Source organism: Girardinichthys multiradiatus, chromosome 7, assembly GCF_021462225.1.
Source record: "Girardinichthys multiradiatus isolate DD_20200921_A chromosome 7, DD_fGirMul_XY1, whole genome shotgun sequence".
In the NCBI taxonomy this organism is placed as follows: domain Eukaryota; kingdom Metazoa; phylum Chordata; class Actinopteri; order Cyprinodontiformes; family Goodeidae; genus Girardinichthys; species Girardinichthys multiradiatus.
Window position 1 is genome coordinate 39,531,863 of NC_061800.1, and position 18,341 is coordinate 39,550,203.

At 38.6% G+C, this 18,341-nt stretch overlaps 1 protein-coding gene across 7 annotated transcripts in view; it reads right to left on the reverse strand.

The window, feature by feature from the left end:
• The window catches only part of epb41l5 (erythrocyte membrane protein band 4.1 like 5), a 53,642-nt gene extending 35,552 nt beyond the window's left edge, over window positions 1-18,090 (reverse strand). For 2 of the 7 annotated variants that reach the window (XM_047370178.1, XM_047370177.1), the window contains exons 1-5: window positions 17,044-17,111; window positions 15,162-15,373; window positions 4,444-4,548; window positions 1,183-1,225; window positions 983-1,061 (exon numbers count right to left, since the gene is read on the reverse strand). In XM_047370178.1, coding sequence (XP_047226134.1) covers window positions 983-1,061; window positions 1,183-1,225; window positions 4,444-4,548; window positions 15,162-15,373; window positions 17,044-17,107 — 503 coding nt within the window. In that variant the 5' untranslated portion in view covers window positions 17,108-17,111. Of the gene's footprint in view, window positions 1-982; window positions 1,062-1,182; window positions 1,226-4,443; window positions 4,549-4,721; window positions 4,845-15,161; window positions 15,374-17,043; window positions 17,121-17,716; window positions 17,847-17,870 lie in introns of those variants that run through there. The other 5 variants (XR_007038958.1, XM_047370179.1, XM_047370181.1 and 2 more) reach the window with 5 other exon arrangements.
• Window positions 18,091-18,341: the final 251 nt, after the last annotated feature.

Consider the following 18,341-nt stretch of genomic DNA (forward strand, 5'->3'; position numbering starts at 1 on the left):
AGAAAGGACATGAGGGATGCAGGAAAGAAGGAAATAAGACAGGAAGGAAAGACAAACATTTAGACAATGTGATTAAGATTAAATCCTGGAAACACCAACATTATTTCAACACTTTTATTTTCTTTTTCCTGTACTTATCCAGACCTGAATTTCCAGAATTTAATCTGCTTTAATAGACAAGACTAGATGGTGACATGTGTAGAGAAAATGGTTCATATGAATCTCGCGTAAAAATAGATACAGGAAAAGAGGGAATATATTGATAAAGGAATTTTTCTGTTAGATTAGCATCTTTAACTATATTCTGTATTTCTTAGCAAAACAAACTATTTGTGCATTTTTAACAATCAAATGTCACAGTGGTCTTTTATTACAGAACTGTGCAGTTAAAATATCAAGCACTTTGAAGGACTTTCCCAACCCTGAAATCAACTTGTTAAAATTCAAGCATTTCCAATGATTTCAAGCACCCATACGAACCCTGATATTGATGAGGGAAACCTAGACTTCCTTTCTCCTGAGCAGCGCTGCTCAGCTCATTCTGGGGGGTGTTAAAGTGGTCGCAGGCTGAAGGGAGATGCGGTTCCTCCAGCCTATTCTGGGTCTGCCCTGGGGTCTCCTCCCAGTGGGATGTGCATCGCAAACCCACAAAGGGAGGTGTTGAGAAGTCATCTTGAGGAGATGCCTGAAGCACTTAAGCTGATACTTGTTTGATAAGTTTACACTGCAGAGGTCTTTAATTCATCTCCAAGTTGTAGCCAGCCTACACAGGAAGCTCATTCATGCCATCGACCTGGCATTTGTTTCTTTCTTTATCTAATAACCATGGCTAAGGGTCAGGATGTAGACAACCCGCCAAACCAAGAGCTTTGCCTCTGGGCACAGTGACAATTACTGCATCCTGCCATTTCGTCTTAATGTACTGTATCCTTCCTACAGTACATGTATAAAGTGTTCCTTTGAGCCGATACCCTTGAATTACCTGGTGAGTTCTTCATGCAGGTTGTTCGGTTCTGACGAGTAGAATTTGACTCTCATGTGAAGGCAGTATGGTGGACCGACTAAAATAAAACAGACCAAAATATCAGCTTGTCATGACTATGTTTAACAATGAGATGAAAGGGAATAAATACTGAAATAACGTTTTTATGGTCACATACTGAATGTTACTATAAAACTTACTTTTTACTTGCTTTTTGATACTTTTTGTGACGTCGAGCCAATGCTGAAACAAACAAGATGGCAATTTAAAAACCAATATTATCAACAAGGTTTAAAATATAGTCCATACATTTCCAAGAATGCTAAACATTTTAAAAACAATTTAAAGGACCACGGTCCTGTTGGAATACCTAGTTGTGTCCAAGTTTCAAACATCTAGCTGTTGGTTTGTAGGGCAGTAAGAAATCTCCACTTTATGAAATGCACTAGGAGCAATGGCAGCCAAAAAGACCCTTAGCATGATGCTACCACCACGCTGGACATTTGGTCCAGTGTTACCAGGTTTGAAAACCTGGCCTGGACTCCTCCAAACACACTTCTTTTCATTGCGGCCAAACAGCTCCATCTTTGTCTTCTTTGACCATAAAACATCTCTCTAAGGGGCATTTGGCTTGTACTTGTAAGCAGCTGGAAGTTGCTGCCGAGCTAGAGGTTCTCCATTTCGGACAGGGTGCCTCTTTTGTAGTCTGCACGCTGTCAGTCAATTTCGAGCTTTGGTTGTTCCTCGTTTGTAGCTCTAAAAAGGACAAAGAACCCTGAGACCCATCATTACCAGTTTTGGAATGGATAAAGAAGACTAACATTACGCATCTCAGGCCTAATTAAAATTTTAGGACTAAAGTTAAAAGCTGGGTTTGTCCTTGGAAACAAGCAAATATAAATTAGCTTTACTATTTCTACCAAAAAGAATTGACAAAGATCCAAACAGACTTTTGTCCAAATCTTGGTGGTGGGCATAAAAAGTGTGTGGTATCTCTGCAATGTGTTACTGGACTTAAGGGACCTCAATGTATATGTTTGCCCATGTGTTGAATTCATTCTGGAAATAACAGTTAAAATAACTAAAATGCCAAAACAAATACGAGGGGCATAACATTAAATGTCAGAGAATAAGGAGCCAGGGCCACAAAATACATTAAGGTGGTAACCAACAGGACAAAACCAGTGAAGGATTCAAGCCTCACATGAAACTCGGCATGTAACAACGCCCATGATGAGTGGATGCACACGGTAACAGCACTGTGTGTGTGTAAATTCACACACATTCACTCAAATAAAATGAATGAAAAACATCTGCAAGTTTGTTGAAGTCAGAATGTTTGAGTTTAAAAGCTTTTAAAAAGATCATAATAGTTGACACTAAACAGAAAAAGGTCACATGATGCAAATTTTGAAAGGTTTATAACCAACCGTCTCTTTCCCTCCCCCAGCAACTGCAGGTTAACTGTTTTTTTGGGGAAGTGCCAACACATTTAACAATGCCGACCAAAAAGAAGAAGGCATTAAAAATATCCTTTTTCAGGACCCAACTTCCTTACTCACTAATGTAGATCCAACTAGAAAAGCATTCAGAGAGCGCAGACCTCGGCCAAGGCCACTGCATGTCAGCTGCTGACGGGTCACAGACCATGTGGGAATTATAAGCCGTCGCATTGCGGCCGGGGAATGAGAAAAGAATCCTTCGAAAAACATCCTGGATCCAGATGGTCCTCCGTATCGCCACCAAAATACAATAATCTGTTCCTTGTCCTCACACACACCTTGTCAGAAAATTTCATCGAAATTCGTTTAAAACGTTTTAAAATATTTTGCAAACACCTGGACAGACCCACCGATGTTGATAAAAACTAACACCTTGGCGGAGGTGAAAATGCGACTATGGTAGGAGGCAACCTGAGGTCTTAAAAAAGTAGCCGCTGTTCGAGTTAAACCAAAATGTGAATGTTAAAACAGAAACTGCCACAAAAATAAAATAACATTGACAATAACAGTTGAATTATGTTACCAGTAACATTTATATATTGTTATTGGGGCTAAACATTATGAAACATGTTATTCTAATAACAATATTAGTTGATGTCCTCACCACTATGTAGGCTTAAACATCCAGCACATTAAAATCTATATGAATCAGAGCAAATACATTATTGCTCTGCATTGCACAAATGCAAGGTGTGTGTGTGTGTGTTCTTGTACTTGGTGCTGAGTGAGAACCATTTTTCGTATTTTTATTGCAAAGTGAGGACATTTTCCTGGTCCTCACTTTTTCAAATTCCGTTCTTGGGACAGGTTTAAGACTAGGGTATGAATTGAGTTATTGTTAGGGTTAGGTATTAACTGGTTAGGGTCAGGGTTAGGCACTAAAAATCAAGGAAAATGAATGGAAGTCAATGGAAGTAACCAAAAAGTCCTCATAAAGATAGTAAAACACGGATGTGTGTGTGTGTGTGTGTGTGTGTGTGTGATCCTTTAGTTTCTACACCATCTCTATCTATGTTTTTACAAAAATAAGCAGGGGTGGGGGGCAATTTCTCTCTCATCTCTTACAAAACAAATTAAAACCATAGGAATGGTAACATACATAATATAACTTTTTTTTTTAACTTAATATAGCTGAATTATTACTGGTAACCAGTCAATGACTAAAACAGTTGTTTCAGGACATTTATATCTGCATTATGTTGAGGAAAACATAACATTATTTGTCAAGAACTGAAGCCTTTACTCGCTCCTGGAATAAAAATATGTTTATTTTTTATGCAAATGCACAGCTGGGAAAATAAAGGTCAACAACTAATTGAAAAGTGACCTGATAGTTTTGTTTCTTTCAGGCTTTAGGAGGCACCAACACTGAAGGAGATGGAGTCATGGTTTTGTGCAGCCATGTATAAGACGGAGAGAAAGTCACAGGCGAAGACAGATAACAGAGGAACTCTCAGCACCTTCTAGTTTCCTCTCCCCCACATTCCTCATTACATCCCTCCCTCTCCCACGCTCTCTCAACTTAAACATACTCTCCACCCTTTTCCTGCATTCATCTCTCCCTCAACCACCTCCCACATATTCAGCGGCGTTATGGAGTTTCAGTGAAAAGAACAGGGTCACTGACTTAAAACAGTTTGTGTAACAGGACAGCGTTACGGCCAGCTCTGACAAATCTCCCTTAACCAATCCCTTTGACCCATTCACTGGAAGGGAAGAGGATTAAACCTTTGTACACATGAGCGAATGATTTGGAAAGAAATCAACACCAAGAAATGCTTCAGTGACTGCTAACAGGAACAATTCAACAACAATAAGACTGTTAACACGTATTAAGTATTTCTGTCAACATTTCAATGTCAAATTTCTCTTGAATTGATGTTTCTGAATTGAATACCTGTCCGATTTGCTCCACAAATACGGTCATGTATAACATATTTGATGTATCGCGGTTCTTACCGGAACCTGTGCCGAGTCCATGAAGCGCAGTCCAAAGTAGTCCTTCTCTACAATGTCCAGATGGTACATGATCTGCTCAAACAGTTCTTCACCTTTGGCTTTTTTCTGTTGGGAAAAACACAAAAGACAGAACATTTTAGCCCCTCTGTGTCAGGTAGTGTGAAGTCAACAACAGCTAGAAACCAGTATTGGAAATACTGCAAATGTTCTGAAGTGTATAACATAAAACATTTTCATAATTAAACTGCTTTTAATAAAATAGCTGCAAATAATTTTACATAAATATGTTTTTTTCTGTCTCAGTAAACGTTTTCCTGGGTAATGGTGGACTTCTCTCAAGACAGGAGAACATTCCCAGAATCAGGTGTTGGCCTGTCCGATCAGCCCGTACCAGTTACAGCCTGTGTTCAGCTTGGAACTGGGAAATCTCTTTTTAAATGCTTTCAGTCACGTGAGCTGACTCAAACCACCTCTAAATTCTTCACAGAGAATATGAATTTCTCCTTTAACTTTGATCATATCTGTGTCATATTTTCTTCTCAACCATCATTATTTTAGAAGTTTTTTTACTCAATGATCACCAGAGAAGTATGGAAAAAAATGAGTATAAAGAAAAAGATGAAAAACTATTTAAATAATCTTCCATTTACTATTAAATCATTTTAAATGATCAGAAGTAATGCTTTTTATATTAAATCCCCATTTTATTCATTGCCTTCTGGTAATGTAATGTAAAAAAAAAACTCACAATTACAAGCATCTAAGAGAAATTAGTTGGTGGAAATTAACAAATTCTCCCATTGTGGCTATTTCTTTGATTTTGATTCACATTGTTCCAGCAGCAGCAAGCTAACAAATCCACAGGATTCTGCTGTCAACCAGATAAACGAAATGCTGCAAAAGATGTGCTGCGGGCATTTATATTCAGCCCCCTTTACTCAGAAACCCTCACATAAAATGACGTCAAACCATCTTCTGAGCTCACCCAGTAAATGAACACAGTCCAAATCCAGCTGTTCTGTGGAGGCCACAGAGAACATTAGTAGACCAACACTAGGCAAGAAGAAAGTCCTGGTTGCCGTTTGTCACAAGCCAAGTAGGGAACACACCAAACATTTGGAAGATTGTGCTGATCAGATGAGTTCAAACTAACCAGGGCCATACTGACTGTAAAACATGGTGGTGACAGAATCATGCTGTGGGGAGGCTTTCCTAAACAAACAGTCAGAGCTACAATGTGATAGTTTAGATTGAAATCATTTTTAAGAGTTGGAGACAAAGTCCAAACCTGAATCCAACTGAGAATCTGTGCTAAGACAATTGATGGTCACAGATTTTATTCATCCGTTCGGACTGAATTTGACCTGTCCTACAAGGAAGGAAAAGAGAAAAAAGAGGCGAAGCGAGGAGAACTGTTGCAACAAGTGAAAAAGATTGTAGTAGATCTCATCCCAAGAGACTTTGTGGCCAGCTCAGGGGGCTGGCCCCATGCTAGCTGGCATAGTTAGCAAGGCATACCGCACCCCTGCAGTACCCATGGAGAGACAGCACAAAGGACTGATTGTGTGGGAGTTTACTGCACCCAAGGTCTTGTTATAGTGCTTGTACTGCCATCTACTTTTTCTGCTCTTTCTTCCTGCCTCTGAGGACACAACCTTCTCTCTTAGACACCATGTCAAGTGTTTTACTTATGAGCTAAACAACTGTAAATCACAGGTCCAAGAATCCCTCCGGTGCAGCAATGCAGTCATCTGCAAAGAGCACAAACAGTAGAACAAGAAGCAATTGTACAATGCAAGACAGAAGAATGTACTTCACTTGGTAGAATCATTCATAGGGAGACAAAGCATTCGCGAGATTACCTTTTTCTCTATGCTTTAAATCAAAGACAGTAAAAGAAGTGAAGTCGGGGTGAAAGGGTAAGAGGCGCAGAAAGCTATGCATGAGAGGGCTATGGGAGAGTAGAAATAAACTAAACTAAACTAAACATGTTTAAAGGAATGAATTCAAATCATAATGCTGTGTAGAAATCAGGTGGAGATATGCCTCCAAACAACAGACTTGGCACCCACTTTGAGGTGACATTGCACACAACAGATACATAGAAAAACCCAGCAAGGCATTTAAATGAGCTCTTTTCGGCCTTTGTGTATGCACTTAAAATATTTTTTAGAAAAGAAAAACACTGTTACATTTCACAGATAATCGTTCAGACATCAGGTTTATAACAGCCACAAGGTTGTACATATAAGCCCAGTTAGGGTTAAACAAAAGAGAAAAAAAGTACACCCTGTTAAACTTCTAAGGAAAGTGTCTCTAACTCCAGTCCTGAAAAACCACTCTCCTGCACCCCCGTTCCACACCTGAATCGAATGAAGGGCTCATTGCCAGCCACTTGATTCAAATGTGTTGCACACATCGAACACACGTCAGACCAAATAATACTCTTTTCACAAAGCAGCTGTGACTGACTAAAGTAATGTTATAGAGTTACATCTTTAGGTGTTAAATCCTGGGTTATATTTAAGTTCAGATGTGCGCCGTTACCAGGATTCCTCCTCATTTTTCCAGGTCAGACCTTTTCAAGCTCAAATTTCCAGTTATCAGTCCAATGTTCTGCCGATAGATACTAAAGTTTATGATGAATTAACTGCGTTTACTGGACGTATAGGGAGACAGAGTGAGGGACAGACTGAGTAACTGATGGACAGACTAACGTATAGATAGATAAACGGACAGATGGACAGACAAAAGGACGCATGGATGAAAGCAACATTTAGACAACTGGACAGGGATTTGTCCTCTTGTCCATACTTATCCAGACTTGGAAAAGATTTGCATCGAATTCCAAACTTTTGCTAGACTGAGTAGAAACTTTGTGCAAATTTAAAATACAAACTTTAAATTAAAAAAAATGCCCTTAAGCCTCAACCTCAAAGAAGATTTCTTTGCATATTTGTTGAGAACTGGGAGATATTTTATTGTGTAATAAAACGTTTTGGTTTTGACGAGAAACAATCAAAATGAGCTGCATTAAAGGTGTTTCTAATAATATTTATAGACTGAGTTTTCAGAGAATGCTCACACACACAAGCCCAGAAGAACTACCATTTTAAACCGAGTGTGCAGGTAAGTTTTATCTCTTAAAGGTCCGAGTCTTTATCTCTGCATGCAGCTTTAGTCATGGTGCATTGGTGTAAAATGCAAAATGGAAACAAATCCTTTAACTATCAGGTGCATTAAAGCCATTAAGACTCCAGCTTTTTTTTCTCCAACTGACGCACCAAACGACTCATAGCTGTCAGAGCATAAAGGAGGGATCACTGCTTGCATTGCTGTAAAGGGCAGGACAGTGATTCAGCATCTCAGGAAAATAAATGGCTTCAATGCCACCGGAATTTATACCTTAAATGAAAATGTAGGTTCCAATGGCTGGTAGAGAGGAATACGTCATAAAATAAAACCAACAACTATTACAAATCAGGGTTCTGATACATTATAATCTTAGTTAAATATCTTTGCTGCTCTTTGTACCATTTATAGTAAACCACATAACTGTCTCATTTTAGTACAGCTGTAATATTACAAAAATTGTGTTCAGAGGCAAAGGTTAGGTTAATGCTTGGCGTTAAAACGTATTAGACATTGACCAGCATGACAAAACCTGTCGGCAGGTTCTGGTGTTTGTTATGCTGGCTTTAATGTAGCGCTGACTCAGACAGGAAAAAGGGCTGATTACATCCAATTAAGCCTCAGTAAAAACCTCCAAGGCTGCTCTAGCTGTGCGGAGGATGCTTTGAAAGAAGTTCTTTGAAACTGGACTTGCTTAGGAAAAACTTAGAAGGTCCTCACCACACTGGGTAAAGCCCTCATCCAAATATCCTCGTAGGTGACAGTAAACTGACCGCCAATGATGAGAGATTAGTTTTACTGCTTATCAAACAAAATGTATAAAGCCTCCACTTGAAGAGCAAAACAATGATTTCAACTGTTGTCTTAAACTGAAAAGGTAATGTTTCACTTTCATTCTAGTTTTTCTGTTAAGGGAATACGCTGCAGAAACAAAATGCACTGAAACAAAGACTACAATATGAAACCAAAACCAAACCGGACCAAACAAGCAGACCAAAGGACTTTCCTGGTGTGAATACACCCTTAAAGTTCTTTTCTTTATTTTTAAGTCTCTTAATAGCCTTCCGCCATCATATTCGTCCAATCTGCTGAAACCCCCATGCTGCGTCTTGTTCCCTCAGGTCCACTGGCCAGATGCTGCTGGTGGTTCTACATCACAGAGAAAATTGAGACCGTTGCAATGTGCACAGCCACTAGAAGCAGATAAAAATTTTATTTACAGTTATTATCAAATATATAGAATATTTGAGTTCAGTCTGTTGGTCCAGCCCTTGAAAACAATGTTACATAAAGCGTTAACAATGCAATTAGGGCTGCAAAACATTAGAAAATATTGTGCAATGGTGATATTATCGGTAAATATTATGATAGTTGTGATAAATCCATATTTTCTCAATCAAATCAACCTTTTTTTATAGAGCACTTGAATGAATAGCACATAAACAGAAAAATAAAGAACAGCTACAAACATTAAGTCAAAGAAAAAACTCATAATAAAAAACGTCCAGATATTTCTGCTCAACTATTATTAAAAGTCAAATAAAAAAAATGTCTTAACTCCTCTCTTTCTCATTTGTACTTCCAGGTTTCTGTAATCTCTTGAATCTTAGGCGCTCCCATCTGTGCAGCGGGAGGCATGTACTACAGTAACATGCAGAACATATCATTTGCATGCTAAGCCTGCACCTGTATGACACCTGACATATACTGGTCAATAAATACTACATTTGCAATACATATATATCATGATTATTAGTTTCAAAGGGCCAGGTGGTATAAAATGAACAAACACACAAGAGAATCAGAACCCGGTAATAGAAACCCAGAATAAGGATGGGATTTTTTAACAAATGTAACTGTTTTCCACATAAGAAATAAAGAGAATCAACTTTTTTTCCCTCCTCACATTTATCTACATTATCTTCTTAGCTCTGCTACCTACCAAACTCACTAACGATAACAGTCAAACCCAAGCATTATTACGTTTAATTCACACAGAGCACATTCTGCCAATGCTAGCTAATAAACACCTGAGCAGAAAATGATTCACTATTAAAAAACAGAAGGGATTTTAGAAGCATTACTCAATTACTGGAAAACTACATCAAGCCTAATCGGAAGCCCAGGATAAGGCCAGGGAAGCCGGAATACAACAGGAACAAACAACATTAAATGCTTGTAAACTTTAGAGTTCTCCCTGTTTACTCTAAGCCAGAGCAAAAGCAACAACTCTATGAATTAAACTGGTAAAATTCCAGCAATAATTCAAACAGGAAATCAAGTGAGAAGAAGCACACAGGAGAGCAACAGAGAAAGAGTCCAAGCTGATAACATTCCACTTGAGAAATAAAAAAAACAGTAAGAGTACAATACAACCTCTCTATGCAAACTATAATGAGCTGACAGGATAGGAATTTGATAAGAATTTCTCACACTTGACATCACTTGTGACACATAAGTAATACAAAGCAGTTTCAAGCTGCTAAGGAATTCTGCGGAGAATGTTGGGATATTTTGTACCAGAGACAAATCCGAACATTTTTCCTAAAACATTTAGTATGCAAGACACCAAAGTTGTAAGAGATGACTGGGGTCAACTCAGCTGCAGTTCTGCACAAACAGCTCCAGTAGAAACAAAGCATTCAGATCCAAAAGCCACAAAGAAAGAGGATGTTTTCTCAAAAGCATGACAAAAGAGCATTGTGCGAAGGTCCTTATGCTTTAATTCCAGGAAGACATACTGTACTTTTAGGTAATCTTTTAAAATGAGGTTCATCAATATTGCTGTAAGATTTTTTTTAAAAGGTCTTTCAAAGTCTTTTTGGCTGCTTTTCTATTATCCCTTCATCTATTATCTATTTGCAGTTTAGTTGTTTCTGAAGACCTTTAATTCTGACCTGTGAATCACCGCAGCACTCATGAACATACAGGCACGAGAGTTCAGACATTTCTACCTATTGTATAAACTGTATCTGACAGTCTGTCACAAAGACGATTTGTTGCCATTTCTGTATTTTTGCAATAAATGCTAAAGATAACAGGAAGGCCGCTTTAACAAGGTGAATCCCTATTTCTGTAAAAATCTTCTAATCTAGCTTCCTTCATGCATTCAAAGTTGGTCCTCAGGGATGAGTTCTGGGGCTCCCCTCATTCATTTTACATATCAACAATCTTAACCAAGAAGTATCAAACAACACTTTCCATCTGTACGCTGATGATACTGTGATATACTCTGTTGCAACCACACATTTCCAGGTGCTTTATCCAAATATATTTGAATGCTTTGAAACTATAAACTAGTTTTGAAGGCTAAAAAACAAAATGTCAATTGTTCCCAAACTGTCAATGCCTTTGAATCTTCCATCTGCCAACATTCTTCATGGATCAGAGCTGGAGTTAGCGTCTGAATGCAAGTACATAGGAATTTAGATTTATTCTCCCTCATTCAAGTCTCACATCAAGGAGTTGGTAAGAAAAAAAGCAAAAATTCAGTATCTACTTTAGAATCAAATTTTGTCTTTTCAAGCTAAAAGAAAAACTGTGTTTTTCTATTTTTATTTCTTTGTTTGATTACATGTTTCAGTGAGTTAAATTTAAGACTTTAAAGTGCCAGTGACATTGAATTTTCATGATAAATCTAATTACATCTATGGAAACACTGATAAAATATTTTAAAAAGTAAATTCACGCATGAACAGTTGTTGTGATATATGGTCATAAATTTCACTAACAAGGCATTTCCACACTACTCATTTGCGATTTTGTTACGCTCTTTTATGACATCACAGGGGAACCCCCGCACGTAAACTGATTGCTGCTACAATGGCCAGCAGCAAAGAACCTGAAATTTCTTTAGATATATTTCAGTCACTATCACAGAGAGAAGAAAGTCAGCTTTCATCAGATGGCAGAGCACAAGTGCTGCGGCGTGCAGACGGCCATCTAATTCAACCAGTCTATTTTTGCTGGATGCTGGAGCACGGCCGCACCACCAGGAAACAGAACGAGCACAACATCAGGATTTTCAAAGTAATTCACTATAGACGGACTAGATCTCGCTATATTATTAAGTACACACATATATTTATATATACACACACGTGTATATATTAGCAGCTGTTAACATTAGATCAATAAGGTCAGTTACTGATTTAACTAAGGTATTATAAACTGACCAATTAAGCTTTAAATGCACCAAACTAAGCAACAAATACAGGTCCTTCTCAAAATATTAGCATATTTTGATTAAGTTAATTATTTTCCATAATGTCATGATGAAAATTTAACATTCATATATTTTAGATTCATTGCACAATAACTGAAATTTTCCAGGTCTTTTATAGTATTAATACAGATGATTTTGGCATACAGCTCATGAAAACCCAAAATTCCTATCTCACAAAATTAGCATATCATTAAAAGGGTCTCTAAACGAGCTATGAACCTAATCGTCTGAATCAACGAGTTAACTCTAAACACCTGCAAAGGTTTCCTGAGGCCTTTAAAACTCCCAGCCTGGTTCATCACTCAAAACCCCAATCATGGGTAAGACTGCCGACCTGACTGCTGTCCAGAAGGCCACTATTGACACCCTCAAGCAAGAGGGTAAGACACAGAAAGAAATTTCTGAACGAATAGGCTGTTCCCAGAGTGCTGTATCAAGGCACCTCAGTGGGAAGTCTGTGGGAAGGAAAAAGTGTGGCAGAAAACGCTGCACAACGAGAAGAGGTGACCGGACCCTGAGGAAGATTGTAGAGAAGGGCCGATTCCAGACCTTGGGGGACCTGCGGAAGCAGTGGACTGATTCTGGAGTAGAAACATCCAGAGCCACCGTGTACAGGCGTGTGCAGGAAATGGGCTACAGGTGCCGCATTCCCCAGGTCAAGCCACTTTTGAACCAGAAACAGCGGCAGAAGCGCCTGACCTGGGCTACAGAGAAGCAGCACTGGACTGTTGCTCAGTGGTCCAAAGTACTTTTTTCGGATGAAAGCAAATTCTGCATGTCATTTGGAAATCAAGGTGCCAGAGTCTGGAGGAAGACTGGGGAGAAGGAAATGCCAAAATGCCAGAAGTCCAGTGTCAAGTACCCACAGTCAGTGATGGTCTGGGGTGCCGTGTCAGCTGCTGGTGTTGGTCCACTGTGTTTTATCAAGGGCAGGGTCAATGCAGCTAGCTATCAGGAGATTTTGGAGCACTTCATGCTTCCATCTGCTGAAAAGCTTTATGGAGATGAAGATTTCATTTTTCAGCACGACCTGGCACCTGCTCACAGTGCTCAAAACCACTGGTAAATGGTTTACTGACCATGGTATCACTGTGCTCAATTGACCTGCCAACTCTCCTGACCTGAACCCCATAGAGAATCTGTGGGATATTGTGAAGAGAACGTTGAGAGACTCAAGACCCAACACTCTGGATGAGCTAAAGGCCGCTATCGAAGCATCCTGGGCCTCCATAAGACCTCAGCAGTGCCACAGGCTGATTGCCTCCATGCCACGCCGCATTGAAGCAGTCATTTCTGCCAAAGGATTCCCGACCAAGTATTGAGTGCATAACTGTACATGATTATTTGAAGGTTGATGTTTTTTGTATTAAAAACACTTTTCTTTTATTGGTCGGATGAAATATGCTAATTTTGTGAGATAGGAATTTTGGGTTTTCATGAGCTGTATGCCAAAATCATCCGTATTAAGACAATAAAAGACCTGAAATATTTCAGTTAGTGTGCAATGAATCTAAAATATATGAATGTTAAATTTTCATCATGACATTATGGAAAATAATTTACTTTATCACAATATGCTAATATTTTGAGAAGGACCTGTATATGACACACACTACCTGGTGTGTCATTTTTTTTACTTTATATTAGAATCTTTAGAGAAACATTTATTTAAATGTATAGCATGCGCGTGTAATTGATCTTATTTTAATCATAATAATAATTTCAGGTTATTACTGTTAATAATTGTTAATGATTTTTAAATATTAACAGTAACCACCGATATAAAAATGTACTTTTGCAACAAGGAAGTGTTCTTCCCTGCTGAGCCTTGATCCGTTCAGCAGCAGCAGCAACAACCTTTTCTTTGGCGAGCTTTTCCCATCAGATGCTCTGAACAGAGTGGCTATGGACTCTGCTTCAACATTCTCCTTCATCTGTCAGATATCCTGACCTCTGACATCATTTATCTTGGGAATTCAGAGGTTTCTTTTTTGAAGCCGTTTGCTGAAAAGTCCTTGGATAACAACTGGCTGTGCTTGGTGGGACCAGCCCATCTGACCATTATCAGTTTTCCAGCTCTGATCTGCTTTGCTTCAGAATAGTAGTGCAGACTAACGGCTGCTGTCGTAGTATAGCTGCGACCACCAGCAATGCACCATTTCACCATATTAACGCCGTTTTTAACACAACTTGGCTTGGCTTCTAACCTGAACCATTCATCATTGACGCTCACACAATGAATGACCGGAGACGTCCCCTTAGACATCATTTCTGGGCAACTTTGGACTTGCAAACTTTAACATCAAAGTATGCTTATTTTGTGTCAAAATTGTCTTTTGTCGCAATTACTGACGAATTCCTTCAATATTACAATGTTTTCTTAAAATTTTTGCATTTTTGGTTAAATGTGAAGACATTTCCAGACCCTCATGACTTAAATTTTAAACCTGACTTAAGCAGTCAATCCCACCATTGTGTTTGCTTAAACTATAAGGAAACATAACTTCATAAAAATATTAAACATTTAATAAAGTTATACTCAAAATATAATCAGCTCAAGATGATGAATCAGTTCTTAGAGGAGGAAAAAATAATCCATCAGCCTTCTGTTTATCTGCCGAGTGGGGTATTTTTTTTAAAACCTTCTCCTTACATAAGACTGCTGAACTATTAGCTGAGAACCAATAGTTGCGCAAACAAAATCCCCACAAAAACTCAACCAATATTTCTAAAGACCAATAAGAAATTTGAAAAGTTAGGCACTTTGTTCTGCTTTGAAGTTTGGCACTTTCAAGGCAAAACAAAGACCTGAGAGAAGACTCAAAACATATGCACGGCACTTTATTTCAGCACAAAAGGTAAAAAGACAAAACTGAGATGGAAACAAAGAAGAAGAAGAAGAAGGTTTATGGGGTGGAAACAGTGAGTGGTGGTGATGACTACTCCAACATGTCACGTGACGCTGTCAGGTGCTTTGGGAGAGGATCATGGAATTACAGGTGATCAGCAGTGCTACATCACACACAAACCTCAGAGGCTTAACTGGACTGCTCTACTGAGACGGGTATACGATGGTCACCAGTACACTGCTGTCATTCTTCACAGTAATGATTGTGTCTCAAACTTACTTGAGAGCAAGTTTGTAAAGAGTTTGATGATTTACTAAGCGTTTATAGACTTTATAGAGGAATTAACAGCAGACAAACCAACAAGGAAAGAAAAACCTAACCCACTACACCAGACTTCCAAGCTTAAATGCCAGTTTTAAAATAGTGCATAATTTAATTAAAAAATGATCCTTTATGCATTACACACATGTGCGCCTCACTTCCTGGGCACAACTTAGAGCAACCTTGCTTACCGGCAGGTCGACGCTGACATCCGTCCCGTCCAGTAAGGAAACACGGCAGGTGATGATAGACATTGCATCCCCAGCTGCAGGGATGTGTGTCGTGGCCCGCTGTGCTTCTCGTAAACGGGCTTTCTCTGCATGTTTGCGGATGGAGCGCCGGCCCAAAGTCCTGCGCAGAAAACTCAGCATGATGGGTGAGGAGGAGGGCAACAGTACCACACCTGTTAATGATGAAAAATACTGGTTATAAAGAAGCTTTGTTTAAACGTTCAGCAATTTTGCTCAGAATCTCACATATTATTAGTATTTGGCACCAGTGGAAATTCCCCAATGAAACCAAAGGGAGTACAGTTCAATTACACTACACAACATATCAGATAAACATCTGGAAGAAAAGAAAAGAAATAAATCTTCTTCTCTTTTAAGAGTAGACAACTGTCAAAGTCTGGCCTTAACAGTTTGCTTAAAGAAATATTTCAGCACACAGAAATGATGTGTTTGAGGACATCAGAAAGAATGTGAATCTACACATTTCAGGACTCAGAAATACAATTTATCAGGTCAGGTTTAATTATCTGCATGTTCTGCAAATCATCATTCTTAATAGGAACGGTTCCTCGTAACCATTACTATTTTAGTACCTGGTTAGAAGAGGTTCCAGTCATGGAGTCGTGTTGAAAACGTGACGTCAAAAGATTGTCAGTCTCTGATTGGGAAGGGGGTGGCGTCACTGGTCACGGCATATTTTAATAACTAATATCTTCAACCATTAAATCACTGTATCTTGCTACCTGCAGCCTTCTCTGGTTCTTCTTACAATCTGAGTCTGACAACAGTCATATGTTGTTGTGTTTGTGTCACTACAAATCACATCACATTACTTTTTCCTACTGTGGGACAGCCTTGCTGGCCTTGAAGCTCCCGTCCACATAGAGATGGTACTCGATGGTAATAGAAAGAAAACCAAACCGTGTTGAGCCGGCTCACTGAAAAGAGCCAGCTCCTTCTGCTCCCAAACAGCTCTTCAGATTTTTGTGATTCTGAAATTATTTTCATGCCCAAAATAATGTAAATTTACATGCAAAAATGAAAGCAACAGGAGTAGGCAGTCAGGACACAGAGATGCTAATGTTCTGTCTAAATCCAGTGTTAACTACACTGTGTAACCATCAGATCATATCTTTGTTAGCATTGAACAGAGGCCATTAATCATAATAGCTAATAATAATTTGACCTTAATTGGCTCTATGGTTCAAATTTGTTTTTTGAACCAATTTGATTAATAAACTGAAGTTGACTGGATTGTTTGATAATAGGGACCGTATGTAAATGTCTTGAAATGTGTCTGTATGACTGGACTGAATTTACTTTTTTTGTTAAGTGCCTTGAGAAGACATTTGATGTGAATTGGCACCATCTTAATAAACTGAAACAGAAATTGAACGAAATAAAATAGAATTGTCCAATGTAGGCCGAATTTTATTAAAATGGTTGCAAATTCTTCAAAAACACGTGTTTTGGTTTGCAAAACCTTTACTCTATTTGTAAAAAGTGAACATAAAAACTGGAGATATTAAAATATTTTTTGTATTTACATCAGTTTACATAGCTTGACAATTTCAACTCTTTATGGTGAAATCTGTACAGCATTTTTCTAAATTAAGGAACAACTTTTTAAAAACTGCTTTTTTATTAACAAAACCCTATATAATGGTTCTGAAAGATGAAAATAGATTTTAAAACATAGTTTTTTTTTTATTATTTTTTGGGCTTTAAACCACCTTAGACGAGGTCCACCTTAAAACCTGGATTAAACTGTCAGGTGATGAATCGGATCTTCCCTGAATATTTTGTTTTATTGCTTAAAGACATGTTGTAAGTTACTATTCACCTTCTTTAGTCTCAAACCCCTTACAGGCTGCAAAAGCTAGCAGACTGGAGCAGAGGTTCGCCATCCAGCAGGACTAACATCCTAAACATACAGCCAGAAAGAGAATGCAGTGGTTTAGCATCCCCAGTCAAAGTCCAGATCAAAACTAGAAATCTGTACTTAAAAATGTGCCGTTGACAGACGAGAATGAGTGAAAAATGTCAGTATCTAGACATCCAAGACTGGTAGAGCGTTTTATTTAAGAATCCGCAACAATTCAGTCCAGGATTTAAAGTCCAAGGATTTTAAATTTGATCTGGAGCCTGTCAAATGTATGCGAGATTCCTTAGTAACAGCTGAATATCCTCGGTAATAATAGTCGGATACCAACTTCAGCGCCAGGAAAAAATAAATATTTAAATGCACGGTTTATGCCAATCTAAATATTATTTAAATTAGACCCAGCAAACACAATTTAACAATTATGCGCGGATTTAATTGCTTACTGTCCATCTCAAATTCGCATTCACCAAAAAGATGTACAAGCTTTTTTTCTTTCCCCAAGGAACCAAGCTCTTCTTCCAAAGTCTAGAACATTCTCTCACATATCTGTGGTTGTAATCGTAAACTGAAACAACGACAGGAACAACTGTTTAATCCCAGCGACACATGTAACGGTCAGGGCCTGATGTACCTGGATGTAAGCAACAGGTGGGCACTTGTTTTATCACACGGGCTGACGGCTGCAGATAGAACTCCAACAGAATAGAATCCGAACGTGCTCCGCTACAACAAAACAAACGCCACCGTTAGCTCCCACAGCTCACTGACACATTTGGATACTTACAAAAAAAGGCTCCAGTTGGGAATTCACGGGGAAAGCACGTCCGCCTGCATTGTACTCCGCTAAACTGAAGGTTTATATGGTCCCATCCTCTGTAACTCCGCTTTTTTTCGTTCAGTTTCTCCGCTTTTTCTTTTCAAACCGCCGTCCTCCCTCCACAGGATAATTTGCCCCGCAGTCCCAACAAAAACTAGGAGTCGAGCTCCCGTCCGGATGTGACGTCAAAACAAATCCCGAGCAAAAAAACAAAAACCCACCTAATTAGCATATTTAAAGAGACAATGCCTTTTTTTGTAAGGCGTTTCAGCATGTTCTTTTCTAACTAATATTAAATAATAATTATTACATAATAATAAACTATAAATACTGCTATCTGGGTTGACAAAGGTACTTTAGTAAAAGTTTATGATGGTATACTTTCAGCACTACATGACTGAACACGAGCCGTAAGATAAAAAGCTGTATACAGTACCCT